Genomic DNA, 27,980 nt, shown 5'->3' with positions numbered 1-27,980 from the left:
CGGCAAGTGAAGGGACAAGTTGGCTGCCTGAGGAAAGAGGGGTGAATTTGGAGAGGGTATTCAATAGGAATAATATGCAGTAAGAATTTCTGCTGAATGACTGTATAAGGAGACAGTATCTTCCAGCAGCACCAGATGGCGATGATGGTCTTTATAACAAAGCACAGCACTGACACCTTGTGCTAATGCAGCAGAACTGCAACGACCTCTTCAAATTTAAACAAGTCTCAAGACATCCAACAAACAGGACATCCAAGTCTCCCAACTCAATACAGTTTAAACAAAAATCAGAGCTTGTGATCCAGCTGATGCCGAATCAGAAAATTGGTATTTTTAAATAAAAGGCACTCATTCTGAAATCACATCAGAGACTCTAGTCCATCTCGATTTCCTGCACGTTGACATTGGATTCAGGTTTCTCCCATGCCACCGGAATTGGAACATAGGGATCATACTCCCACTTTGGGAAAACTCGTTTGTACAAGTTCATCAGCACAGTATCCTGGGATTTGAGCTGGCCGTCAAACAAACATTTCATGTGTCCGTGAGTCCCTGCAAAAAAACACAGGCCCATTAGATTACAGCTCCACAAATCACAAACAGAAGCCACAGTATACACGCCGCTCCCCCACCAGTGAGCTTACAGAGAGGCAGCGATGAGCTGTCAAAGGGTCAGGACTGAGGGAGCGTCACACTGGCGGAGGGTCAGGACTGAGGGAGCGTCACACTGGCGGAGGGTCAGGACTGAGGGAGCGTCACACTGGCGGAGGGTCAGGACTGAGGGAGCGTCACACTGGCGGCGGGTCAGGACTGAGGGAGCGTCACACTGGCGGAGGGTCAGGACTGAGGGAGCGTCACACTGGCGGAGGGTCAGGACTGAGGGAGCGTCACACTGGCGGAGGGTCAGGACTGAGGGAGCGTCACACTGGCGGAGGGTCAGGACTGAGGGAGCGTCACACTGGCGGAGGGTCAGGACTGAGGGAGCGTCACACTGGCGGAGGGTCAGGACTGAGGGAGCGTCACACTGGCGGAGGGTCAGGACTGAGGGAGCGTCACACTGGCGGAGGGTCAGGACTGAGGGAGCGTCACACTGGCGGAGGGTCAGGACTGAGGGAGCGTCACACTGGCGGAGGGTCAGGACTGAGGGAGCGTCACACTGGCGGAGGGTCAGGACTGAGGGAGCGTCACACTGGCGGAGGGTCAGGACTGAGGGAGCGTCACACTGGCGGAGGGTCAGGACTGAGGGAGCGTCACAGTGGCGGAGGGTCAGGACTGAGGGAGCGTCACAGTGGCGGAGGGTCAGGACTGAGGGAGCGTCACAGTGGCGGAGGGTCAGGACTGAGGGAGCGTCACACTGGCGGAGGGTCAGGACTGAGGGAGCGTCACACTGGCGGAGGGTCAGGACTGAGGGAGCGTCACACTGGCGGAGGGTCAGGACTGAGGGAGCGTCACACTGGCGGAGGGTCAGGACTGAGGGAGCGTCACACTGGCGGAGGGTCAGGACTGAGGGAGCGTCACACTGGCGGAGGGTCAGGACTGAGGGAGCGTCACACTGGCGGAGGGTCAGGACTGAGGGAGCGTCACACTGGCGGAGGGTCAGGACTGAGGGAGCGTCACACTGGCGGAGGGTCAGGACTGAGGGAGCGTCACACTGGCGGAGGGTCAGGACTGAGGGAGCGTCACACTGGCGGAGGGTCAGGACTGAGGGAGCGTCACACTGGCGGAGGGTCAGGACTGAGGGAGCGTCACACTGGCGGAGGGTCAGGACTGAGGGAGCGTCACACTGGCGGAGGGTCAGGACTGAGGGAGCGTCACACTGGCGGAGGGTCAGGACTGAGGGAGCGTCACACTGGCGGAGGGTCAGGACTGAGGGAGCGTCACACTGGCGGAGGGTCAGGACTGAGGGAGCGTCACACTGGCGGAGGGTCAGGACTGAGGGAGCGTCACACTGGCGGAGGGTCAGGACTGAGGGAGCGTCACACTGGCGGAGGGTCAGGACTGAGGGAGCGTCACACTGGCGGAGGGTCAGGACTGAGGGAGCGTCACACTGGCGGAGGGTCAGGACTGAGGGAGCGTCACACTGGCGGAGGGTCAGGACTGAGGGAGCGTCACACTGGCGGAGGGTCAGGACTGAGGGAGCGTCACACTGGCGGAGGGTCAGGACTGAGGGAGCGTCACACTGGCGGAGGGTCAGGACTGAGGGAGCGTCACACTGGCGGAGGGTCAGGACTGAGGGAGCGTCACACTGGCGGAGGGTCAGGACTGAGGGAGCGTCACACTGGCGGAGGGTCAGGACTGAGGGAGCGTCACACTGGCGGAGGGTCAGGACTGAGGGAGCGTCACACTGGCGGAGGGTCAGGACTGAGGGAGCGTCACACTGGCGGAGGGTCAGGACTGAGGGAGCGTCACACTGGCGGAGGGTCAGGACTGAGGGAGCGTCACACTGGCGGAGGGTCAGGACTGAGGGAGCGTCACACTGGCGGAGGGTCAGGACTGAGGGAGCGTCACACTGGCGGAGGGTCAGGACTGAGGGAGCGTCACACTGGCGGAGGGTCAGGACTGAGGGAGCGTCACACTGGCGGAGGGTCAGGACTGAGGGAGCGTCACACTGGCGGAGGGTCAGGACTGAGGGAGCGTCACACTGGCGGAGGGTCAGGACTGAGGGAGCGTCACACTGGCGGAGGGTCAGGACTGAGGGAGCGTCACACTGGCGGAGGGTCAGGACTGAGGGAGCGTCACACTGGCGGAGGGTCAGGACTGAGGGAGCGTCACACTGGCGGAGGGTCAGGACTGAGGGAGCGTCACACTGGCGGAGGGTCAGGACTGAGGGAGCGTCACACTGGCGGAGGGTCAGGACTGAGGGAGCGTCACACTGGCGGAGGGTCAGGACTGAGGGAGCGTCACACTGGCGGAGGGTCAGGACTGAGGGAGCGTCACACTGGCGGAGGGTCAGGACTGAGGGAGCGTCACACTGGCGGAGGGTCAGGACTGAGGGAGCGTCACACTGGCGGAGGGTCAGGACTGAGGGAGCGTCACACTGGCGGAGGGTCAGGACTGAGGGAGCGTCACACTGGCGGAGGGTCAGGACTGAGGGAGCGTCACACTGGCGGAGGGTCAGGACTGAGGGAGCGTCACACTGGCGGAGGGTCAGGACTGAGGGAGCGTCACACTGGCGGAGGGTCAGGACTGAGGGAGCGTCACACTGGCGGAGGGTCAGGACTGAGGGAGCGTCACACTGGCGGAGGGTCAGGACTGAGGGAGCGTCACACTGGCGGAGGGTCAGGACTGAGGGAGCGTCACACTGGCGGAGGGTCAGGACTGAGGGAGCGTCACACTGGCGGAGGGTCAGGACTGAGGGAGCGTCACACTGGCGGAGGGTCAGGACTGAGGGAGCGTCACACTGGCGGAGGGTCAGGACTGAGGGAGCGTCACACTGGCGGAGGGTCAGGACTGAGGGAGCGTCACACTGGCGGAGGGTCAGGACTGAGGGAGCGTCACACTGGCGGAGGGTCAGGACTGAGGGAGCGTCACACTGGCGGAGGGTCAGGACTGAGGGAGCGTCACACTGGCGGAGGGTCAGGACTGAGGGAGCGTCACACTGGCGGAGGGTCAGGACTGAGGGAGCGTCACACTGGCGGAGGGTCAGGACTGAGGGAGCGTCACACTGGCGGAGGGTCAGGACTGAGGGAGCGTCACACTGGCGGAGGGTCAGGACTGAGGGAGCGTCACACTGGCGGAGGGTCAGGACTGAGGGAGCGTCACACTGGCGGAGGGTCAGGACTGAGGGAGCGTCACACTGGCGGAGGGTCAGGACTGAGGGAGCGTCACACTGGCGGAGGGTCAGGACTGAGGGAGCGTCACACTGGCGGAGGGTCAGGACTGAGGGAGCGTCACACTGGCGGAGGGTCAGGACTGAGGGAGCGTCACACTGGCGGAGGGTCAGGACTGAGGGAGCGTCACACTGGCGGAGGGTCAGGACTGAGGGAGCGTCACACTGGCGGAGGGTCAGGACTGAGGGAGCGTCACACTGGCGGAGGGTCAGGACTGAGGGAGCGTCACACTGGCGGAGGGTCAGGACTGAGGGAGCGTCACACTGGCGGAGGGTCAGGACTGAGGGAGCGTCACACTGGCGGAGGGTCAGGACTGAGGGAGCGTCACACTGGCGGAGGGTCAGGACTGAGGGAGCGTCACACTGGCGGAGGGTCAGGACTGAGGGAGCGTCACACTGGCGGAGGGTCAGGACTGAGGGAGCGTCACACTGGCGGAGGGTCAGGACTGAGGGAGCGTCACACTGGCGGAGGGTCAGGACTGAGGGAGCGTCACACTGGCGGAGGGTCAGGACTGAGGGAGCGTCACACTGGCGGAGGGTCAGGACTGAGGGAGCGTCACACTGGCGGAGGGTCAGGACTGAGGGAGCGTCACACTGGCGGAGGGTCAGGACTGAGGGAGCGTCACACTGGCGGAGGGTCAGGACTGAGGGAGCGTCACACTGGCGGAGGGTCAGGACTGAGGGAGCGTCACACTGGCGGAGGGTCAGGACTGAGGGAGCGTCACACTGGCGGAGGGTCAGGACTGAGGGAGCGTCACACTGGCGGAGGGTCAGGACTGAGGGAGCGTCACACTGGCGGAGGGTCAGGACTGAGGGAGCGTCACACTGGCGGAGGGTCAGGACTGAGGGAGCGTCACACTGGCGGAGGGTCAGGACTGAGGGAGCGTCACACTGGCGGAGGGTCAGGACTGAGGGAGCGTCACACTGGCGGAGGGTCAGGACTGAGGGAGCGTCACACTGGCGGAGGGTCAGGACTGAGGGAGCGTCACACTGGCGGAGGGTCAGGACTGAGGGAGCGTCACACTGGCGGAGGGTCAGGACTGAGGGAGCGTCACACTGGCGGAGGGTCAGGACTGAGGGAGCGTCACACTGGCGGAGGGTCAGGACTGAGGGAGCGTCACACTGGCGGAGGGTCAGGACTGAGGGAGCGTCACACTGGCGGAGGGTCAGGACTGAGGGAGCGTCACACTGGCGGAGGGTCAGGACTGAGGGAGCGTCACACTGGCGGAGGGTCAGGACTGAGGGAGCGTCACACTGGCGGAGGGTCAGGACTGAGGGAGCGTCACACTGGCGGAGGGTCAGGACTGAGGGAGCGTCACACTGGCGGAGGGTCAGGACTGAGGGAGCGTCACACTGGCGGAGGGTCAGGACTGAGGGAGCGTCACACTGGCGGAGGGTCAGGACTGAGGGAGCGTCACACTGGCGGAGGGTCAGGACTGAGGGAGCGTCACACTGGCGGAGGGTCAGGACTGAGGGAGCGTCACACTGGCGGAGGGTCAGGACTGAGGGAGCGTCACACTGGCGGAGGGTCAGGACTGAGGGAGCGTCACACTGGCGGAGGGTCAGGACTGAGGGAGCGTCACACTGGCGGAGGGTCAGGACTGAGGGAGCGTCACACTGGCGGAGGGTCAGGACTGAGGGAGCGTCACACTGGCGGAGGGTCAGGACTGAGGGAGCGTCACACTGGCGGAGGGTCAGGACTGAGGGAGCGTCACACTGGCGGAGGGTCAGGACTGAGGGAGCGTCACACTGGCGGAGGGTCAGGACTGAGGGAGCGTCACACTGGCGGAGGGTCAGGAGCGTCACACTGGCGGAGGGTCAGGACTGAGGGAGCGTCACACTGGCGGAGGGTCAGGACTGAGGGAGCGTCACACTGGCGGAGGGTCAGGACTGAGGGAGCGTCACACTGGCGGAGGGTCAGGACTGAGGGAGCGTCACACTGGCGGAGGGTCAGGACTGAGGGAGCGTCACACTGGCGGAGGGTCAGGACCGAGGGAGCGTCACACTGGCGGAGGGTCAGGACCGAGGGAGCGTCACACTGGCGGAGGGTCAGGACCGAGGGAGCGTCACACTGGCGGAGGGTCAGGACCGAGGGAGCGTCACACTGGCGGAGGGTCAGGACCGAGGGAGCGTCACACTGGCGGAGGGTCAGGACCGAGGGAGCGTCACACTGGCGGAGGGTCAGGACCGAGGGAGCGTCACACTGGCGGAGGGTCAGGACCGAGGGAGCGTCACACTGGCGGAGGGTCAGGACCGAGGGAGCGTCACACTGGCGGAGGGTCAGGACCGAGGGAGCGTCACACTGGCGGAGGGTCAGGACCGAGGGAGCGTCACACTGGCGGAGGGTCAGGACTGAGGGAGCGTCACACTGGCGGAGGGTCAGGACTGAGGGAGCGTCACACTGGCGGAGGGTCAGGACTGAGGGAGCGTCACACTGGCGGAGGGTCAGGACTGAGGGAGCGTCACACTGGCGGAGGGTCAGGACTGAGGGAGCGTCACACTGGCGGAGGGTCAGGACTGAGGGAGCGTCACACTGGCGGAGGGTCAGGACTGAGGGAGCGTCACACTGGCGGAGGGTCAGGACTGAGGGAGCGTCACACTGGCGGAGGGTCAGGACTGAGGGAGCGTCACACTGGCGGAGGGTCAGGACTGAGGGAGCGTCACACTGGCGGAGGGTCAGGACTGAGGGAGCGTCACACTGGAGGAGGGTCAGGACTGAGGGAGCGTCACACTGGAGGAGGGTCAGGACTGAGGGAGCGTCACATTGGCGGAGGGTCAGGACTGAGGGAGCGTCACACTGGCGGCAGGTCAGGACCGTCACACTGGCGGAGGGTCAGGACTGAGGGAGTGTCACACTGGCGGAGGGTCAGTACTGAGGGAGCGTCACATTGGCGGAGGGTCAGGACTGAGGGAGCGTCACACTGGCGGAGGGTCAGGACTGAGGGAGCGTCACACTGGAGGAGGGTCAGGACTGAGGGAGCGTCACACTGGAGGAGGGTCAGGACTGAGGGAGCGTCACATTGGCGGAGGGTCAGGACTGAGGGAGCGTCACACTGGCGGCAGGTCAGGAGCGTCACACTGGCGGAGGGTCAGGACTGAGGGAGTGTCACACTGGCGGAGGGTCAGTACTGAGGGAGCGTCACATTGGCGGAGGGTCAGGACTGAGGGAGCGTCACACTGGCGGAGGGTCAGGACTGAGGGAGCGTCACACTGGCGGAGGGTCAGGACTGAGGGAGCGTCACACTGGCGGAGGGTCAGGACTGAGGGAGCGTCACACTGGCGGAGGGTCAGGACTGAGGGAGCGTCACACTGGCGGAGGGTCAGGACTGAGGGAGCGTCACACTGGCGGCGGGTCAGGACTGAGGGAGCGTCACACTGGCGGAGGGTCAGGACTGAGGGAGCGTCACACTGGCGGAGGGTCAGGACTGAGGGAGCGTCACACTGGCGGAGGGTCAGGACTGAGGGAGCGTCACACTGGCGGAGGGTCAGGACTGAGGGAGCGTCACACTGGCGGAGGGTCAGGACTGAGGGAGCGTCACACTGGCGGAGGGTCAGGACTGAGGGAGCGTCACACTGGTGGAGGGTCAGACTGAGGGAGCGTCACACTGGCAGAGGGTCAGGACTGAGGGAGCGTCACACTGGCGGAGGGTCAGGACTGAGGGAGTGTCACACTGGCGGAGGGTCAGTACTGAGGGAGCGTCACACTGGCGGAGGGTCAGGACTGAGGGAGCGTCACACTGGCGGAGGGTCAGGACTGAGGGAGCGTCACACTGACGGAAGGTCAGGACTGAGGGAGCGTCACACTGACGGAAGGTCAGGACTGAGGGAGCGTCACACTGACGGAGGGTCAGGACTGAGGGAGCGCCTCACTGGCGGAGGGTCAGGACTGAGGGAGCGTCACACTGGCGGAGGGTCAGGACTGAGGGAGCGTCACACTGGAGGAGGGTCAGGACTGAGGGAGCGTCACACTGGAGGAGGGTCAGGACTGAGGGAGCGTCACATTGGCGGAGGGTCAGGACTGAGGGAGCGTCACACTGGCGGCAGGTCAGGACCGTCACACTGGCGGAGGGTCAGGACTGAGGGAGTGTCACACTGGCGGAGGGTCAGGACTGAGGGAGCGTCACATTGGCGGAGGGTCAGGACTGAGGGAGCGTCACACTGGCGGAGGGTCAGGACTGAGGGAGCGTCACACTGGCGGAGGGTCAGGACTGAGGGAGCGTCACACTGGCGGAGGGTCAGGACTGAGGGAGCGTCACACTGGCGGAGGGTCAGGACTGAGGGAGCGTCACACTGGCGGAGGGTCAGGACTGAGGGAGCGTCACACTGGCGGAGGGTCAGGACTGAGGGAGCGTCACACTGGCGGAGGGTCAGGACTGAGGGAGCGTCACACTGGCGGCGGGTCAGGACTGAGGGAGCGTCACACTGGCGGAGGGTCAGGACTGAGGGAGCGTCACACTGGCGGAGGGTCAGGACTGAGGGAGCGTCACACTGGCGGAGGGTCAGGACTGAGGGAGCGTCACACTGGCGGAGGGTCAGGACTGAGGGAGCGTCACACTGGCGGAGGGTCAGGACTGAGGGAGCGTCACACTGGCGGAGGGTCAGGACTGAGGGAGCGTCACACTGGTGGAGGGTCAGACTGAGGGAGCGTCACACTGGCGGAGGGTCAGGACTGAGGGAGCGTCACACTGGCGGAGGGTCAGGACTGAGGGAGTGTCACACTGGCGGAGGGTCAGGACTGAGGGAGCGTCACACTGGCGGAGGGTCAGGACTGAGGGAGCGTCACACTGGCGGAGGGTCAGGACTGAGGGAGCGTCACACTGACGGAAGGTCAGGACTGAGGGAGCGTCACACTGACGGAAGGTCAGGACTGAGGGAGCGTCACACTGACGGAGGGTCAGGACTGAGGGAGCGCCTCACTGGCGGAGGGTCAGGACTGAGGGAGCGTCACACTGGCGAGTTACTACTGAGAGCATTGCAGTGTCAGAGGGACCTTCTTTCAGACGGCAGGCTAAAACTCTCAGGTCGATGCAAAAGATCCCACAGCCCTTTCATATTTCATTAGAAGAACAGGAGTTCTTGGAGGTGGGCAATATTTATCCCTCAAACAAAACCTAAAACAGATCATCAGGTCATTATTATACTGCTGTTTGTCAGAACCAGTGTGCAAATTGGCAGCTGTGTTTCCTACTTTACAAGTGACCACTCTTCAAAAGGTATTTCATTGGCTGTAAAGTGCTTTGGGACATCCCGAGTTTGGGAATGGTGCTACAGAAACGCAAGTCATTCTTGAAATGACATATCCTCCGCAACACAGTATATCAAGCTTATAGGCCATCAGGCTGCTTGTCAGATCAACACACCTAGAACAAGTATAAAACCCCACTGTATAAAACCCCAAGTCTTACACAGTATCTCCTTACCCAAAGGCTCCTTGATGTGACCTCTTCGACCCCACTTGGTTCGTAGTTCCACTGGTTTGAACCATAGCACGTCTTCTGTAAAAACAAAGCCTCTCCCTCAGTATCAACAGGCACTGTGCTCATTAGTGCAGCAGCAAGAAAGTTAATTGTCCTCATCTCTCTCCATTCCGGTACCAAACTCCCAGGACAGATACATCACAGGGTTAGATACAGAGCAGAGCTTTCTCTACACTATCCTCACGCTTGGGGAATGAGCTGAATTGGACAGCTCAACAGACATGATGGGCCGAATCGCCTCATTCAGTGCTGTCAGATTCTTTGATTCTTTGTTACCTCTAGACTTGACTAATCCAGACACTCCTGGGCTGCTCTCCCACATTTTAACCTCCATAAACCTGAGGTAATCCAAAACTCTGCTGCACACGTCCTAATGCACACCAAGTCCTGTTCCCCTTTCACCCACTGCTCAGTGAACTACATTGACTCCCAATCAAGTAACATCTTGATTTCAAAATTCTCATCCTTGTTTTCAAATCCCTTCATTACCTCACTATCCCTGTAATCTGCTCCAGCCCCACAACCCTCCATGATTTCTGTGCTCCTCTCACTTTGGCCTTCTGTGTATCCCCAATTGCCATCCCCATTGGTGGCTGTGCCTTCAGTTCCCTAAGCCCCAGACTGTGGAATTCCCTCACTAAACCTCACTCCCTTTCTACTTCACTTTCCTCCTTTAAGACACTTCCTAAAACCTACCTCTTTCACCAAGCTTTTGGTCACCTGACCTAATCTTTCCTTTTGTGGCTCAGTGTTATACTGATTTATATTATAAATCATTATCCTGAGTCTGTGAAGTGCCTTGGGATGTTTCATTATTATTGGTGATTCTAACTATTTAATAGTATGAGTAATGGAGTTACAATTTGTAAGTGTTGTGACACAGCGATTCGATTGTAATGGGATGCCCCAGCTACACCTGGCTCCTCTACCCCTCCCCCCAAGCTCATGCAGCATTTTTAAACAAGTTGACTCGCTGTCAGGAACCTCCTCGGAGCCGCTCCTGCAGCTCAAACTTCAACCCTGACCAGCAGTCTCAATCTCCGACTTGGAGCAGCTCTCACAAATTCCAACGTGTAGGATTCCATCTATCCCACCCTTCACCCCCGCAGCCCCCCACATCCTTCTTCCTCTCCTCAGACCCCCGCCCCACACCGCATTCTCACCTCGGTTGAAGAACATGTACCGCACCACCGAGGTTTTGGTCATGATTTTGAAGGGATGGCCACTTAGGGTAATTCTCTTCACGACCACTCGGTCAGGGTCGACCTTTAGCACAGAGCCCGTTGCAATCAGGTCATGCATACCTAGGATCCATTCAGCAATACAAAGAATACAAACAGTTACACATCAGTGACCGATGGGACCAGGAGCAGCTTTAAACCCAGCCCCCGATTACACGACACCCAGCGAAGCAGGTGACACGAGACAGAATATCCAGCTCCCTAGTACGCCCATTTCTAGTGGCTATTTTTCACATGGGCATGATGCCAAGAACTGGCAGGCTATTCTACCAGATCGACATTACAATTGACCTCCCCCACCTGATCAGGTTATCAGGGGTCAGCAGTGGACATCAGTCATCGGGCAATATCCCTTGCACTAGCCATGTGGCACTGAGGCCAACCCCAAATTATCTATCCAAAACTAGGGGGCAAACAGCAGCACGCCAGTCACTCTATACCGAGTGGAGCTTGAGAGGAGGCTTCCCCACCGGCAAAATTCAACACAGGCAGCACATATACAGATAACTCCAGTCTGTTACACCAACAGCAACATATCTATTACCCAGAGGACCCCTCCTCATGCAGGCCTACTACCAAACAACCCCCTAGGCACAGAGACACCCCATCACCCGGCAGAACTGATTAGAATCAGCTGTACGTACCATTTGCTCTTTGTTTGAACATCAAGACCGAGGCTGGAGGGAAGGTTATTGGGCCGTAAACAGTTCCCACCACAGTGGTGTTGGAACGCAGAAACCGCTCATATTTGAACTTGTTGGCTGTGAGAGAGAAAAGGAAACGGTTAAAGAAAGGAGCAACAGACTTCCACTTTTCAATAACAATTGATGTCTTCAGGAAACCTCAAAGCGCTTCACAGTCAATGATTTATTTTTAAAGAACTGTTGCTGTTCTTCTGGACACAATCAAACCAGGCACTTGACATACACTATAGTCCTACAAACATTAATTTGACAAAATACAACTTAATCTGCTTTTAATGGTGTTGATTTAAAGAGAAATTTAGCCAGGATACCGTGGAGATTACTTCAATTTGTGTCCCAAGCCTTTTGCACCCAGCCGAAACGTCAAATAGAGCCTCAATATAATGTTTTATCCAGCAGTGCGGCACCCCCTCAGGACTGACCCTCTGGCAGTGTGGCACCCCCTCAGGGCTGACCCTCCGGCAGTGCGGCACCCCCTCAGGACTGACCCTCCGGCAGTGTGGCACCCCCTCAGGACTGACCCTCCGGCAGTGCGGCACCCCCTCAGGACTGACCCTCCGGCAGTGTGGAGCTCTCTCAGCATCGCACTGAAATGTCAACCTCTATTTTGTGCCCAACTCTCTTGCAGTGATTAACACTGGAAAATAAAAGTCTGAATACCAGTTGAGAACAGGACCTGATTCAGCTCGAAGATGATCTCCCCCCCTCAGTCCCAGCACGGTACTGCCCAACTCACACACCTGCTGTATGCTGTGAATACAGAGGAGGGGCCCGGAATCTCCTGTAGCCACAATGGAAAACCATCTCCTCTTTGGACTTGATTGGCTCAGCATTGGTCAGGTGTCTCCTGAGCAGGAAATGGATCACCGACATCTGGAACAGAAAGAAAGAAAAACCTCAGAATTCAGTAGGTGAGGCCAATTTCTAACCCAGATCAAACATTTACTTCAGTTACAATGGGCATTAAACAGACAGATCAATTGTGCAATCTGAGAATGCCCAAGCCAGTGCAATCCTTAGCTCTATCATTGTATAACACTGGGATACAGTACTGGTGGGGACAGGTGTGTCACTGTATAACACTGGGGTACAGTACTGGTGGGGACAGGTGTGTCACTGTATAACACTGGGGTACAGGACTGGTGGGGACAGGTCTGTCACTCTATAACACTGGGGTACAATACTGGTGGGGACAGGTCTGTCACTGTGTAACATTGGGGTACAGTACTGATGGGGGCTGGTCTGCCACTGTCACAGGAAAACCACCACCTGGAAGTTCCCCTCCAAGTCACCCACCATCCTGACTTGGAAATATATCACCGTTCCTTCACTGTCGCGGGGTCAAAATCCTGCAATTCCCTCCCCAACAGCACTGTGGGTGTACCTACACCATGTGGGCTGCAGCGGTTCAAGGAAGCAGCTCACCACCACCTTCTCATGGGCAATTAGGGATGGGCAATAAATGCTGGCCTAGCCAGAGACACCCATATCCCATGAATGAATTTTAAAAAGCTGTGTAACACAGGTAGAGTACTGGTGGGGACAGGTCTGTCATAGTGAAATACTGGGGTACAGCACTGGTGGGGACAGGGCTGTCACTTGTAAGGAACATTTTTTTTTGTTGGACTGTGGATCAGAATTACAATGGCTGCAGGGTGAAAGACATGTCCACTGGAACAGGATGAGAGATATATACAATGTTGCAGTCCAGGAACAGAGTGTGCCATGAAAGACAGGATGGTACTGGAAAAGAGTCCTGAACCAAGGGAGCTGCCTGACAAGAGCATTTTAATTGGCTCCTGACCAGGTGGTGTGTGACAGCAGAGCAGAATAGTTCCTTGCCTGAAAGGAACAAGATCTAAATCCTCTTTCTCCCTTGATTCCAGTAATTCCACAATAATAGCTAGCTGTTTTTTCTCTCCTCATATTTCTATAACCTGCTTTCTCTCTGAAAATCTCTGTCCAGAAGCAAAGGGGAAATCACTGTCAGAGGCACTGAAAGGCAAGTGCTCAAAGAGTGAACTAAATACTTAAAGTGCTGGAAGACCACCTCATGTCATCAATAAGAACTGAAAGGAATTTGAATGACATCGATCAAAATCAACCCATCGAATCCTGTTCTCCGGAATTGGTGCTATTGAACTGTTTTATCCCACCCTTAAAATCCATGTTTTTGTGTGTCTTATGTGCCTTGTATGTGTGTGTATGGGGATTTAAGAAGTGGGAGAGTTTAAGTTATAGTGTTAGAAATGAGCAGTTTCTATTTCTTTGTTTTGCCACTGGTTAATGTCAGTTTGTTCAATAAACAGTATTTTACTTATTAAGTTTACAAACCTGTGCTTGTATTCTGTTAACCTAAATTAAACAGTTGGGTAGAATTGGGGCAATCTGGTGGTTTAATCAAACTTTTTCACATTTTTCGCGGCTCGGGGAACAGTGAAGTTTGATATTACTGTTCCCAGTGAGTTGTGACACACTGTATAATGCTGGGGTACAATTCTGCCACCAATCCTCCCTCGTCCTGTTTCCTCACCCCTCTCTTGCCCCTGCATTACCTTCTGCTCATGTGGCAGCAGGGTGAAGAGGACCAGCGGGATCTCAGGTTTCAAACTCTCCATCACGGATACAGGCACGTTACAGATGTGGACTGTGACGTACCAGCCAGGCTGTGGGCATGGAAATAAAACACAAGTTAGCTACAGTAAGGAGCAGCTACAACACCAGTACAGGCTGACAGGAACTGATAAATTACAATCCGTTACCAAACTCTCTCTGGCTGAACTTACCAGCCGATATGACACTGCCCTGATTGACCACAACAGTCCCAGGTTCTGGCATTAATCCATGCCCACTCCAACATCTCAGCTCGTGTAGCAGCAAGTGGGCGAAAAGCAGCCAGGGCTCCTGCAGATGACCACCAGCTGAAGAACGTGGGCAGATGCACACAGGACATTTGGGAGTCCAAATGGTGAGTCAGCACTGTCCCACTCTCATATGGTGAGGTACTGTGGAACTGAACCCCAACGAGAGTCGACACCTCCCCAGGAGAGGGTAATTAGAGAGAAATGGGACAACACATCCTGCAGCCCCCAGAGCACCTCCATTGCCTGTTTCTTTTTCTCTGACCACTTTAAAAATGTATTTAATGTGCTCCGACCACACATTGGAAAAGAGGTGTGGGCAAGTCACTGAATACACTGGTGTGAAGGTGCTAGTTGCTCACCCGTATAACCCAGCTCCCCCAGAGCGTGATTCAGAAAATCCAGCTAGTTCCCCAGTGACACTCAGCTTACACTCATGTAGTCAGAAAAACCAAGTTCTGAATATTTTTGTACTAAACATATAAAACAAAAATACAGATCCTGACCAACACAAAGGCATGATGACTGAAGATGTAAGCTCATATATTGAAGTTAAGAAGCTACTCTCTGGCCAGTGCCTGAGGTTGAAGCAGATTGCCTGCAGTCACCATCCTGTCTAGCCTGAGCTCATATCCTCTCCATCATCCAAAGCACCTATTTCCAACTCAGTAACATCAGCAGTCTCCACCCCCCCATCTCTGCTCATCTGCTTGTGAAACCCACATCCTGACCTGCCTTGTACGGTTTATGAAAGGACGTTACACACTCGCACCTCCCTCCCCAACACACACTCAAATTACCATTGCACCTTCCTCCTCCTCTTCAATCTCATTGAAGATTCTTTTCTTTGTCCTGGTAAAGTTCTGAAACTGGAATATTCTGGCATAATCCCGTGGCAAATTCTCCTTGGGATCCCAGGGTGATGTCCGGAAACTCTTCAGACCCCTGTACTTCTGAAACCTGCGGAGAACAAAACATGTCCAGAATAATTAAGCATCATTTCGGGAGGAGCTAAGCACATCATTTGGCTTCTCTTGAATCATCCTGCCCCAACATCTGTGAATGATACAGCACAGGAGGAGGCCTATGTGTTTGCTCTGGCTCTTTGAAAAAGCTATCCATTAATCCCACTCCTCTGCTCTTTCTCCATATCCCTACAATTTATTTTCAAATATTTATTCAATTCCCTTTTGAAAGTTCCCATTGAATGTGCTTCCACCACCCGTTCAGCCAGCACATTACAGATCACAACAACTTGCTGCATAAAAGATTTTCATGTCACCTCTGGCTCTTTTGCCAATTACCTTAAACCTGTTTCCTCTGATAACAGACCCTGCTGCTAGTGGAGACAGAAACCCCCTACCTACTCTATCCAAACCCCTCAAGTAGACTTTTAATGGTCAGAGGTTATATTTACCAGTGGTATACTATCATGCAGTAGGATTTCAATGGAGGGTTTTACCTCAGCAAAACATCCCACAGGGAACAGAAGCAAAGGTTGGAACATAACCAGGAATTTACAATATTTCAAGTCATCAAAAACAGAGGTATTTTAATTGTCAACAGCATCTTACGTACTCAGTTTCATTAGTTTCCCCCTCCAAGCTCTCTCTAAGGGGCTGACAGTCAGAGTCCTGCTCTTTCTGTGCCTCACCCCAGTGACCAATCTCTGTTCATGAACCAAGACAATGCATATTGATTTGCTGCTGACTGTGGTGTGTCACACAGATGAATCAGGCATTTGAGCACTCACATATGCAGGAGGCATGATTCTGGAGTGCAAAGACTGGTGGTAGTGTCCAACAATGGACCGATTAACATTGCCTAATGTGGCATAAACAAGGAAATGGAGTTGGGTGTTCCTGACGTGTAGTTAAGTATTTGGTGCCGAGGCAGCTGGGAAACTTATTTGTTTCCTGAATGTTAACTTATATCATTAACACCTCAAACCCGACTGCTTGTAGATGTATGAAAGAAAAAGGATATACCTGAAGGATGGAATGGTCAGTCATTCCCCTCAGTGTACATCTCAGAATAAGCCCTGCACTCAGAATCACTGAATACCACCCACACCACCGAGAGAAACATTAGCCGACATCAACATACCTGATTCGAGCAGCTACATCTTTTGGAGTGTCCACCTCATCAGGGAACATTTCATCCATCCGTTCCTGTTTGTACTTTTCCAACATCACCCTCTCCTCCTCCTCATCAATCTTTTCATCATAATGATCATCGCGAATGTTTTCTGGAACTGTCATGGTTTCACATTCTTCACCAGCCTCTTCCTCACCATCACTTTCATCACTGGCCTACAGGTAAGCATTAACACCAGAATACATCAGCTGCCGGGGTGACATAACCCTTTCCCACTTATATAACCAGTGGCTGCATCGGGGAGCTCTGAGTCAGGTCGAGCTGTGCCTATGTTTATTTAATGCTTTAGCACATCTCAGGCATGTTGCTACACTTCCTACAATGAAATATTCTGAAGTGCAGTCACTGCTGTTACAGAGGCAGAAGCAGCTACTATAAACACTACAATATCCCACTAAAAGCTGTGAGATGAATGAGCAGGTAACTAGTGTCTGGTGCAGTCTGTTCCCAGCAGGATATTAGTTTGGATACTGGCTCACCAGTTGTTAATTCACATCTGGCTTAACAGGTGTACAGCTTGAGGACAGCAGCTCCTACACTGTAGCATGCCCTCAGTACTGCAATATGGTGTCAGCCTGTTGTACTTGCTTACCTGACCTTCAGGATACCCCTGACTGTACCCAGGGAGAATTGCCATTCTTCGAAGCCCCAAAGAGACTGATGGCCATCGTCCCACTCACTGGGGACTGAGTGCATATTTCTGGCTCCCACTTCAGATAAGTGCTTTACAGTCGACTCCCAGGGATATAAGGGCATTGTACTAAACCACTACACTGTACCCAAACATTAAATTTAACGCAGTGAATGGGAAGCCTGGGCAGTGCAGAAAACAGCAGCTGTATCACTTCAGGAAAGTTAATATTGAGAGCCACGAAGCACAGGATGTAGAATTAAACAGTACTGTTTCCTAGTACTGGGGGAATGGAAGCTGCGATTCCAGTCAAGCAGGTTTTGCTCTTAGGAACCTGGTGCTCTGTGGAGACGTGTACATATAGTAGAGACTGAAATATCCACAGGAGGCTCACCTGTGACACCGCCTCTCCCATCAGCTCATCCTCTTCCATATCATCATCACTTCCTTCCTCCTCATCTATCTCTTCTTCATCGTCCAGGATCCAGGCGGCCTGGTAATCAGACGTACCTTTTGGAAGCCTACGAACAATCTTCCTGCTTCCCTTTAGTGCATCTAAATGAGTAAGATGGGGAGAGCTGTGAGTGACGGTGGAGTTCCCAAGGAACCAAGTTGGGGGGGGTGGGGTTTGGAGGGGAGGGGAGGGCGGAAGGGGAGGGGAGGGCGGAAGGAGAAGGAGGGAGAGAGAGTGAGTGCGAGGGGGGGAAGAGAGAAAGAGAGAGGGGAGAGAGGGGGCGGAAGGAGAGAAGGATGGAGAAAGAGTGAGTGCGAGAGTGGTGGGGGAGGAGGGAGAGAGGGAAAGAGGGAAAGAGAGAGAGAGAGAGAGAGAGGGAGAGAGACTGAATAATCTGATGGCAAATCAGAGTGATTGTTGAAGGCTCACATGGTTTCTATAATGATCTGCTGTATTGTTTCAATAATCTAGTCTAAGTGAGCTGAGCAGCAGGATGATTAGGTTAATGACTGACTATATTACACACAATTCTCTGAGTGTTTGGAGATGCTGGGTCGAGCCTCGAGTGTCCTCCCTCCTTCCCTGGGATCAAGCCTCCAGCTTGCTCGACACTGCTCTCTGGAACTCTCCCCCTAAGCCCCTTCGCCTGACCCCCACCCACCCCTCTCACTGCCTTGCAGCAGTGAGGCACATTGGGTTGGTTTTATTTTGGGACATTGTTCACTTTACCACAGAAAGGATTTGGAAAATTGCTCAACATTGGGGTGATTGAGAACCAGTCCAAATGATTGACAAATCAATTCAACACAGGTCTCCCCTTTGACTGCGAAATAGACACAAAAAAAAGCACACAGCATCACTTAGGCTTTTAAACAGAAAATGGGTAATACAGGTTTTCATCAGAAATGTTAGGATGCAGGATACAAGTCTTTTTTTTCAATTTGAATTCTTGGGAACTGTGCGTGTTTGCTGCTAAGGCTGTCAGTGATAACACATCCTCAAGCTGCCAGGAGATGGTCTTTCCTCTTGAAACCCACAGAACCCACACGGTGAAGGTGGTCATTAAATCTCAGCCTGCCTGTACTCAGTGTGCAAGTACCCACCCTCAGCCTCTTGCAGTTCCTCATCCGTTGGCCAGGTCTGCTCCCCCTCCATTGGATCCGGAACCACTTCTGACTCTAGTGATTCCTGCTTCCTGGAATCTGCTTTCATCAGAACTTTCAGGTCCTCTTCCATCTCGGCACAGGGGTCCTATCAAAGGAAGAGAATTATAATCAGTGGGTATAGGATCAAGGGCTTCAAGCTCATCCTATAGGGCCCATCTTTCAGACATTTGCTCCAACAGCCACAAAATTTATCTACCCAGTCTCTCCCTCGATGAAATAAGAACTCCCAGAAATATAACCAAAGGCAATTTGCTCTCCATATAATATATAATCTATACATATTTTAAAAATATGCTTCCCCTCTCACTGCCCTTCGCTTTTCATTATAAATATTTCTGCAGTTTTAATAGAAGTTGCCTATGTAAACATCACGCCGTAATTACACCCTCCTGTCAGTGAAGGTGCTGCATCAACACTAGTGGAAAAGTGTAACGGGTTTACATAAGCAGTTTCCGTTATAAATATGGACATGGGAATGAATTAAAATACAAAAAAAATAAAATGTATAACTCTAAACCACCTCTGCCCTCTCACCTCACCCTAACCTCACTTGTCTTGGAGCATTACTACTAGTGAAAAGTGTAATTACAGCGTGACAGGTTTACATAAACAGGTGATATTTTATGTGGACATGACAATTTATGATAGAAACGTGAAAATAACATATAATATAAAAACAATAGCTGAATTAAATGTACAGACAGCCCGATCCAACTATACCCTGGCATTGAAACCTACCTCGGCACAGTACTATACTTGGTCTTGAATCTTACTGTGGGAGATGGATCAATTTTGATATTAAATATTTATAATATTTATTGGAATGGTACCAGGAATGAAGAATTCAGTTACATTAAGATACTTGGAAAATTCTCCTCAGGACAGTGAAGGTTAAGGCGAGATTTAATAGTGCTGTTTAAAATTCTAAGAGGTTTTGATCCAGTACATAAGGGGAAACTGTTTCTACAGGCAGGAACATCAGTAACCAGAGGACACAGATTTAAGATCTGCTGAGAGGTCATGGCCCTGAAACACTAACTTTGTTTTTCTCTCTCCAGATACTGCCCAACTTGCTGAGTATTTGCAGCATTTTACGTTTTATTACGGATTCAAGAACCAGAGAGGGAGTTGAGTAGAGATTTTTTTCCCCCCACACAATGTGCTTCCTGTAAAGGCCGTGGAAGCAGATTCAATAGCAACTTTCAAAAGGGAATTAGATAAATACTTGAAAAGGAAAAATCTATAGGGCTGTGGGGAAAGAGCAGAGGGGAACTGTGACTAATAGGATAACTCTTACAAAGAGCCAGCACAGACACAATGAGTTGAATGGTCTCCTGTGGTGCAAGATTTTATGGTTACATAAGCATCAAAGTACTTCAGTTAACTGTCTTTTTTCTCACTCTCACCTCCATGTCCTCTTTTTTCTTTGTAGGCTTGGGGTTCAGGGGCATGGGGTCAGGTGGACCATCAATTTGGCCCATTTGGAAATCTCCATGCCCTACAACGTGAACCAGCCGATTCACATTCAGCGCCTGGCCCCGGACATAACCAGACACCTTCAGCGTTCCCACCAGTCCACTTTTGTCACTAGCCTCGAAGGCCACTTGCTGAGCCAGCAAGTAGGATCGGCGATAACGAAAGGCAATGTGTCGTTGTTTCTGCATGGCAATGTGTCTGATGACCAGTGCAACCTCCTGCTCAGTGTCCAGATGAAAAGGTTTGGCATCAAGAAAACGTTTCTCCAACATTTTGCTCAGGTTCTTCTTGACATCTGTTCGCTTCTTAACAGGAAGGTCATTAATTCCCTGAACCACAAACACTGTGGGGTGACAGTCAGATAGAAACATTTAGGATCACATGCCCTCTATGTCCCTCATTACCCCACATTAAGCAGCAACAACAGGGTACGTGACAATCAAGAGGAATATTAGCAACAGGAAAGGGACATTATACCCAACAAGCCCATCTCCTTTTGCTGGATTTCAATCCCATCTTCTTCTCCCAACCCCAGCCCCTACCATATTTCCTTGCAGTGGAACCCCAACAAGCTAGATCAAAAAAATGGCCTTAATATTCATTTTCCAGGTGGCTCAATTGATACAATAACTTTCAATTCTTTTCTATTAAAATTGGAATTTGATTCATTTTAAAATATTCATTCTCAGGATTTGGGTAACGTTGGCAAGTCCATCAAATCTTTATTGCCCAACCCTAGTTACCCTGAGAGGCTGGTGATAGTGCCTCACTGGCTCACTTCAGAGGCCAGTTAAGAGTCGCATATTGGTGTAGGACTGGAGTCACATATAGGCCCAGACTGGGTAAGGTCACCAGGTTTCTTTCTCTAAAGGACATTAGTGACCCAGTTGGATTTTTATGAAATATGATCACTTTTACTGATGAGATTTCTTTTAAAAAAGCTAAGTTTGAGTGAGTATTTGAGCTCACTTTCTCTAGATTGCTAATTCAGTCACAAATCCGCGAACGCTATCAAATTCCAACAGCAAATCCCTGACAGCACCATGCAGCAGCCAATCCACGTACCATGGCTAGGGAGGCCCTGTGCAAACAGACAGGAGAGACAAAAGTCACCATAACTGTCCCATCCTTCATATGGATCCAACACAAACATCAGTGTGTCCGCTACTTTAGCGAGGTCAAGAACTGCATGGATACCACCTAAACGAAGGACAAAAAGACACGTGAATGTAGGCACAGCAGGAGACTATTCCTTTCCTCAAGCCTGTTCCACCATTGAATTTTATCATGGTTGATCTGTATCTTTATTTTTATGCACCTTAGCTCAAAATCCTGATATCCAAATCCAGCAAATAATCAATATCAATCTTGAAAGTTCCAATCGATCCCCAGCTTTTTGGGGAGAGAGTTCCCGATTTCCACTATCCTTTGTGTGAAGAGGTGCTTCCTGACACCACTCCGATTTTAAGGTTTTGCGCTCTTGTTCTGAGGACAAAAGGAGAGGAGAGGGGTGGAGGAGGGGGTCAGGGGGGTCAAGAGAGAAGAGAGCTTGGGGGTTGGGATTCGGGATTTTAAAAACAAGACATTTCAGCTGAGAGTACAGCATAATGTATAAATGTGGCACGTGGTTATCAGTCGTGTTCAGAAACAGGACATTCTTAAGGGGGATATTGAACGGCTAGGGGTCATGGTTCACACTGTGAGGGCATGAAAGTGAAGCTGGTTAAAGTGAACTGGCAAATTAGGTTAAGGAATAGGTCAATAGAGATGCAATGGCAAACATTTAAGGGGATATTTCAGAATATACAGAATAGATACATTCCAACGAGTAAGAAAAAGTCCAAGGGATGGACATAACATCTGTGGTTAACTAGAAAGGTTATGATAGTATCAAATTTAAAGAAAATTGTGCAAAGATAGGTGGATGATCAGAAGATTGGACAGAATATAAGGAACAGCAAGGTGTCACGACTCACTGGGCACAGTGCGCTGTAATATCAATCCCTGCTGCTTCCCGAGCCGAGACGTTTGATCATCCCACCTGACTGTTTAATTTAGGTTAACAGAATACAAGCACCAGGCTTGTAAACTTAATAAGTAAATAACTGTTTATTGAACAAATTGTCTTTAACCAGTGTCAAAAGGAAGAGAGATGAACTGCTAATTTATAAGTCTATAACTTAAACTCTACCCCTTCTGAAGTCCCTATACAAACACACATAAGAAACACAAAAACATTAATTTTAAGGGTGGATAAAACAGTTCAATAGCACCAATTCCGGAGAACACGATCTGATGGGTTGATTTTGGTCGATGTCTTCCAAATTCCTTTCAGGAGAGAGAGAGGTTTTTGGTCTTTTTTCTTTCAGGCTAGGAGCTATTCTGCTGCACTGCTCTCACACAAACTCTGGTCACCTGGTCAGGAGCTTGTAAAGAACATATCTTTTTATTTCTGTTGGACTGTGGATTAAAATTACAATGGTTGCAATTTGAAGGACATGCCTAATGGAATAGCATGAGGGATATATACAATTTTTCTGTCCTGGAACAGAGTGTGCTATGAAAGACAGGATGGTGCTGAGGAGTTATCTGGTCTAATGGAGAACTGTCTGGCAACAACGTTTTAATTGGCTCCTGACCAATCAGGTTTTCTGTGAGAGCAGAGCAGCAGAATCACTCCTAGCCTGAAAGAAAAAAAGACCTAAAACCTCTCCCTCCTGTGTGTGAGATTCCAGTAATTTTACAACAATAGTTAACTGGCTTTTTCTTCTCATATCCCTATAACCTGCTCTCTCTCTGAAACACCCCTGTCAAGAGGAAAAGGGGACACTGGAGACATTGAAAGGAAAGTGCTCAACCAGTGAACTAAATACTGAAAATGCAGGAAGACCACCTCGTGTCATCAACAAGAACTGAAAGGAATTTGGATGCTATCGATCAATATCAACCATTGAATTAACCATTCATTGAGAGCAGCATGCCACATGGACAAAACGTTTGACCCTACTGGTTCTATCAATCTGTGGAAACCATTTATGAGAAACTCTCTGCCACTCACCTGCATTTACTTTGATGAAGTGGAATCTCTGTTTGAACCTGGGGCAAACTAACCCGAAGCGTTCACCACTTTCATTGTGGCTGTACACACTCGAGGTCTCGTCGCTCTGAATCAGCCTCAGGACATGGTGGGCGCTTGTACCACTGTGCAGCACAATGACACCTACCAGATGGGGGGGACCCTCTTTACTGCCCAGAATTCTCTTCTCTGTGAGCACCTGCAGAAGGAACAAGCAACCAAAAATTCACTGCATCGTCGACCACGACATAAACATGTTTAACAGCCTACAGCCATACAGAGAATTGACATCATACCTTAGGCAAGAAACATAATGATTGGGAGGATGAGTAGGGGGTGATGGGCTGGGTAAGTTTTGGGGAAGGGATAACTCACCGCTTCCCTCTTTTGCTGTCGGATCTGATTTGCTTTGTGTCGGCGATCATGTTTCCTCAGGTTTTTTCTAAGCTTCTTGCTGATAACTTTCACACTCACTCTGCCTGTGAGCAACAGAGAGAGGTCAGTAACCAGCTGTCCTCAATGCGCAGCCCCCATCTTCCCCGCTAGCTCGGAGAGCCCCATACCATATCATCGCCCTGTACCCACAAACAGCGCCCAGCCCCACACCCCCCCCCCCGGAAACCCCGCCATCCACGCCCTCGACACCCCCCCCACAATGGCCATCCACGTCCCCCGACACACCCCGCCATCCAGATCCCCCGACCCACCCGCCATCCACGTCCCCCGACACCCGCCATCCACATCCCCCGACACCCCCGTGCCCGGCATCCCTCGACCCCGCCCCTACCCGCCATCCCTCGACCCCCCCCCACCCGCCATCCCTCGACCCCCCCCCACCCGCCATCCCTCGACCCCCCATCCCTCGACCCCCCCCACCCGCCATCCCTCGACCCCCCCACCCGCCATCCCTCGACCCCCCCTACCCGCCATCCCTCGACCCCCCCATCCCTCGACGCCCCCACCACCCACCCGCCATCCCTCGACCCCCCCCTCCCTCGACGCCCCCCCCCCCCCCCCGCCATCCCTCGACCCCCCCCCCACCCGCCATCCCTCGACCGACCCCCACCCCCTCCACCCTTCATCCTCCTCCTCTCCAGTCTGATGCTGCGACAGCCCCGGTACCTCTGCTGTTCCGCTCCAGGCTGCCCTTACTGCGGTGCCGGCCGGTTTTGTGCTGCTTGTTGGGCTGTTTAAAGGCGCCGGGCCGGTGCGGCTCCTGCTTCACTGTCCCGACGCCCGCCATCTTAACAAGGAGTTCGCTCGGGTCAAGAAGAGACGATTTACAGCATGCCGGGATATTGGAGGAGTAGGAGGAGGAAGCGACTTACAGCATGCCGGGAAAAAGGAGGACTGGGAGGAGGGAGCGACTTACAGCATACTGGGAAATAGGAGGAGTGAGAGGGGAATGGACGCTGGAAGCTGACCCTGAGAGAAATTAATAAATAAAAATTCAGCAACTTTGGCAGCATCTGTGGAAAGGGAAACAGAGTTCACTTTGTGAGTCCCAGAAGAATCAGACCTGCTGAGATTTTCCAGCATTTTCTGCTTTTATTTTAAATTCCCAGCATCAGCAGTATTTTGCTTTCATTATTGAGAAATTAATTTCTTGGTTTTTTGATAATAAAGAAAAAGGAGAAATTGTGAGGGTGGTTCGAACTGCTGCAATTCCTCCTTTGCTGATCCCTTAGAGCCAGAGCTTGGAGTCACACGTTGGGCCTAAAATATAAATGAACTTAATATAAATATGCAAATATAAGTTCAGAAAATTCTGGAAACTGCAACATATAAAGAGGTTTCCAGCATCTACAGTATTTTTCCTCCTGTATTGTCACTGACCCACTTGATTGAGAAAGACGTTGGGCATCTGAAAACTATCCACTCAACGCAATGAATTTGCAGCCTGCTAGATTCAAGAAGTAGAGAAAACAATTCATCACACTAAAGAGAGGTAAACCTTAGCTATTAAAACTTTGCAGATGCATGTTGTCCTTTTCTGATCTCATTTCAGTTATTAATATTGCCATCACTCATCATCTCGGCTATTAATTTTTTTTACCTGATCCCATTTATTTGTGCAGTGCAGACTCAATGGGCTGATTGGCCTACTGCGCTTTGAGGATTCTGTGATTTTACCCTCTCTAACTCCTTCATGTCTACACACAAATGAGCATGCTGAATGAAAACGTTAAAAGTGGAAAGTACGTCATGGGAGGGAAAAATTTTATTTTTTACACAGTAAATCTAAAATAGCCACAACTGAAACCTGCTTGTTTTGTAATACAGGCTGAACTCCAGTAGACAGAGGCACGTGCAGACCTGTAACTGAGACTCAAGGAGGAAAACATGGAATTCCAGTTGGGACCTACTTGGATGTGTGTTTCTGTGAACAAGTGCAGTATATGCAGCGGGTTGGCAAATTGAGTTGGAGGATGTGTCCATGTGATACATTTACTAAGAACCGAGAATGTTAGAAATACACAGCTTTTGTACCGAGAAAACGACATTCGTACCTCCTGGAATGCTTTCTTTGGCCACTGGGAGATTGATGCCGATTCCAGCAGACTCCCAGCCATTCAGGAGGGTTCCCAGCCATATGGTTCACTGAACAATGCTTTCTCTGTTTACATTTAGTGATGGTGAATCCCACCCTCTTTTTATTGCCCTGTGTTCACCGCTCTGAATCGTTCACTCCATCACATTATCATGATCACTGAGCTGCTAATGAATGGTAAAAGGAAATTAATTAGGACTGTCGAGTGTATGATTACTGTGATACTGAGGGGGTTCCAGCCTCTTGGGAGCATCGTTCACCATCAAATACTCCATCTGACAAAGAGAGGAACCCTCCCATTGAGGTGGACCTGCAGACAATCAGAATTTGTCAAAGCCAGTCAAGGAAATAGGAACTAAGTTGGGGTAAACCTGGCATAAAAGCAGTGAACAGAGCGAATTTGAAAGATTTATTTCAAAAAGTAATAGTTTGGGTTTTGAATAATTGGAGACATGATGTGTGGTCAGTGGAGATCAAAGGAACAGGTGAGTTGGGATCTATATTTCCAAATCTTTCCCCCACTGGGGCTTTACCTCACGTCATGTCTCAGTCTGCTGTAGACACATTGATAGAGATTGATCACTCTGATTGGTCAACAACTCTATTATTGTTGTAACATCTGACTACCTGATAGTAGAAGGTGAACTCGATGGAACTCAGTTTCTATTGTCCAGTGAATCCTGTAACAGCAGAAGCTACAAGAGGACAGGAGAGAAGCAGTGGCGGAAGGCAGGCACTACCTGGGGTTATACAGAGGGCCCTCACCCCACACAGTTACACTGGGACCTTACCCACCAGTGCCTGACAACGTAGATCCCACCAGAGTTTGTGCCATCAGTGGGAGGCCAGAGGGGGCAGATTCTGTGATGCCGTGGAATCAACTTGGGTCTCTGCACACACCCTCTGCTTTCCCACCACACTCAGGGCCAGAGATTGCACCTCCCTTTGGATTGAGGTGTTGAGGTGGGGAGAGGATTGAAGCTCAGGTCACTGGCCTGTCACAAATGTACATTTTTAAAATTGGACATCTTGGGGGATTAAAGGCCACCTCCCAAGACTGTGGGTGTAGGGGATGCTGAGGCCCAGTGATCGCCGCTGGAATCTGCTACATTGGCTGCCAGCTCCCAGTGACTGTTCGATCTGGATTGGAATCTCTCCACTTCAACCTGACCCTTGGGATTTCATTTCTTTAACATGGGCTTGGCCAAAGTCATTTATAACATAGTGACCTCACCCTCTTTCCTATCTCTGGAATCTCCTCCAGCCCTGCAATCCTCTGTGATCTCTGCATTCCTCTGACTCTGGCCTCTTGTGCATCCCTAATTTTAATCACACCACCATTGATGGCCATTCCTTCAACTGCCTGGGCCCCAAGCTCTGGAATTCTCTCTCTAAACCTCTTTGCCTCTCTCCCCCTTTAAGATGCTCCTTAAAACCGACCTCTTTGACCAAGCTTTTGGTCCCCTGTAATATCTCCTTACAGTGTCAAAGTTTGGTGTTAATGTGAAGCACTTGGCAATATTTCACTGCATTAAAGGTGCTATATCAATGCAAAATGTTAACACAGACTGGAGGTTAACCTCAGTTAGATTCACAGTTTTATGCCATTATTCACACAGGTATATTCTGTTATTAGGATCAGGAGTAGGCCATTCAGCCCCTCTGGTCATTCTGTTATACGTGGCTGATCTGTATGCCGAGGTTCCACACAAGAGATTATTGACAAAACTGGGAAGAGATGGTATTAACACATTGGTTTGGTGATTGGTTGGGAGCTGGGAGACAGAAAGTAGGAACAGGGTGCTGTTCCTGGCCTAGGAATGCAGATGTCCAGAGAACACGGTTTCAAATCCTATTACAGCTGTATGAGAATTTGAACACAATTTTTTAAAAACCTGGAAATAAAACACTATTCTCAGCTGAAGCTGTCAGATTGTTGTAAAAACTCAGATGATTCATTCATGTAATTTAGGGAAGGAAACTGTCCTTACCTCATCTGGATAGCTCCAAAACTCTTCTAGAACACTGCATTCAACAATCTGACTCATGAAACCTCTCAGTCAGATCAAAACCGCTGTAGCTATTCAAGGAGAAAGCCCAACATCACCTTCTCAAGGCAATTAGGGATGGGCAATAAATGCTGGCCCGGCCAGCAATGCCCACATCTCAATAATTAACAAAGATAAACATTATGCAGTGTACCAACATTTATACAATTTTGTTCTAATTACTTAAGGAAGGATATACTTACGTTGGAGGCAGCTCAGAGAAGTTTCACTTGGCTGATTCCTGGTATGAAGGGGGTTTGTCTTATGGGGAAAGGTTGAGCAAGTTGGGCCTGTGCCCATTGGAGTTTA

At 51.8% G+C, this 27,980-nt stretch overlaps 1 protein-coding gene and 1 long non-coding RNA gene across 2 annotated transcripts; one reads left to right on the top strand and one right to left on the bottom strand.

The window, feature by feature from the left end:
* Positions 1 to 136: 136 nt before the first annotated feature.
* Positions 137 to 24,357, bottom strand: tsr1 (TSR1 ribosome maturation factor). The gene is made up of 15 exons (XM_041197828.1): positions 24,195 to 24,357; positions 23,448 to 23,551; positions 23,055 to 23,271; positions 21,062 to 21,196; positions 19,927 to 20,339; positions 18,458 to 18,605; positions 17,295 to 17,455; positions 16,219 to 16,424; positions 14,913 to 15,072; positions 13,807 to 13,917; positions 11,992 to 12,124; positions 11,192 to 11,308; positions 10,470 to 10,610; positions 9,250 to 9,324; positions 137 to 552 (listed from the first exon to the last, which is right to left on the bottom strand). The coding sequence occupies exons 1-15, from the start codon at positions 24,313 to 24,315 to the stop codon at positions 374 to 376; spliced, it is 2,421 nt and encodes an 806-aa protein (XP_041053762.1). The 5' UTR covers positions 24,316 to 24,357; the 3' UTR covers positions 137 to 373.
* A 28-nt stretch (positions 24,358 to 24,385) lies between these two features.
* On the top strand, positions 24,386 to 27,541 carry LOC121283350. Its single transcript, XR_005944232.1, has 3 exons — positions 24,386 to 25,020; positions 25,151 to 25,270; positions 25,356 to 27,541. It is a non-coding gene; the product is annotated as an uncharacterized LOC121283350 (long non-coding RNA).
* Positions 27,542 to 27,980: the final 439 nt, after the last annotated feature.

Source organism: Carcharodon carcharias, chromosome 10 (assembly GCF_017639515.1).
Source record: "Carcharodon carcharias isolate sCarCar2 chromosome 10, sCarCar2.pri, whole genome shotgun sequence".
NCBI classification, from domain to species: domain Eukaryota; kingdom Metazoa; phylum Chordata; class Chondrichthyes; order Lamniformes; family Lamnidae; genus Carcharodon; species Carcharodon carcharias.
This window is presented reverse-complemented; position numbering and strand designations above follow the sequence as displayed.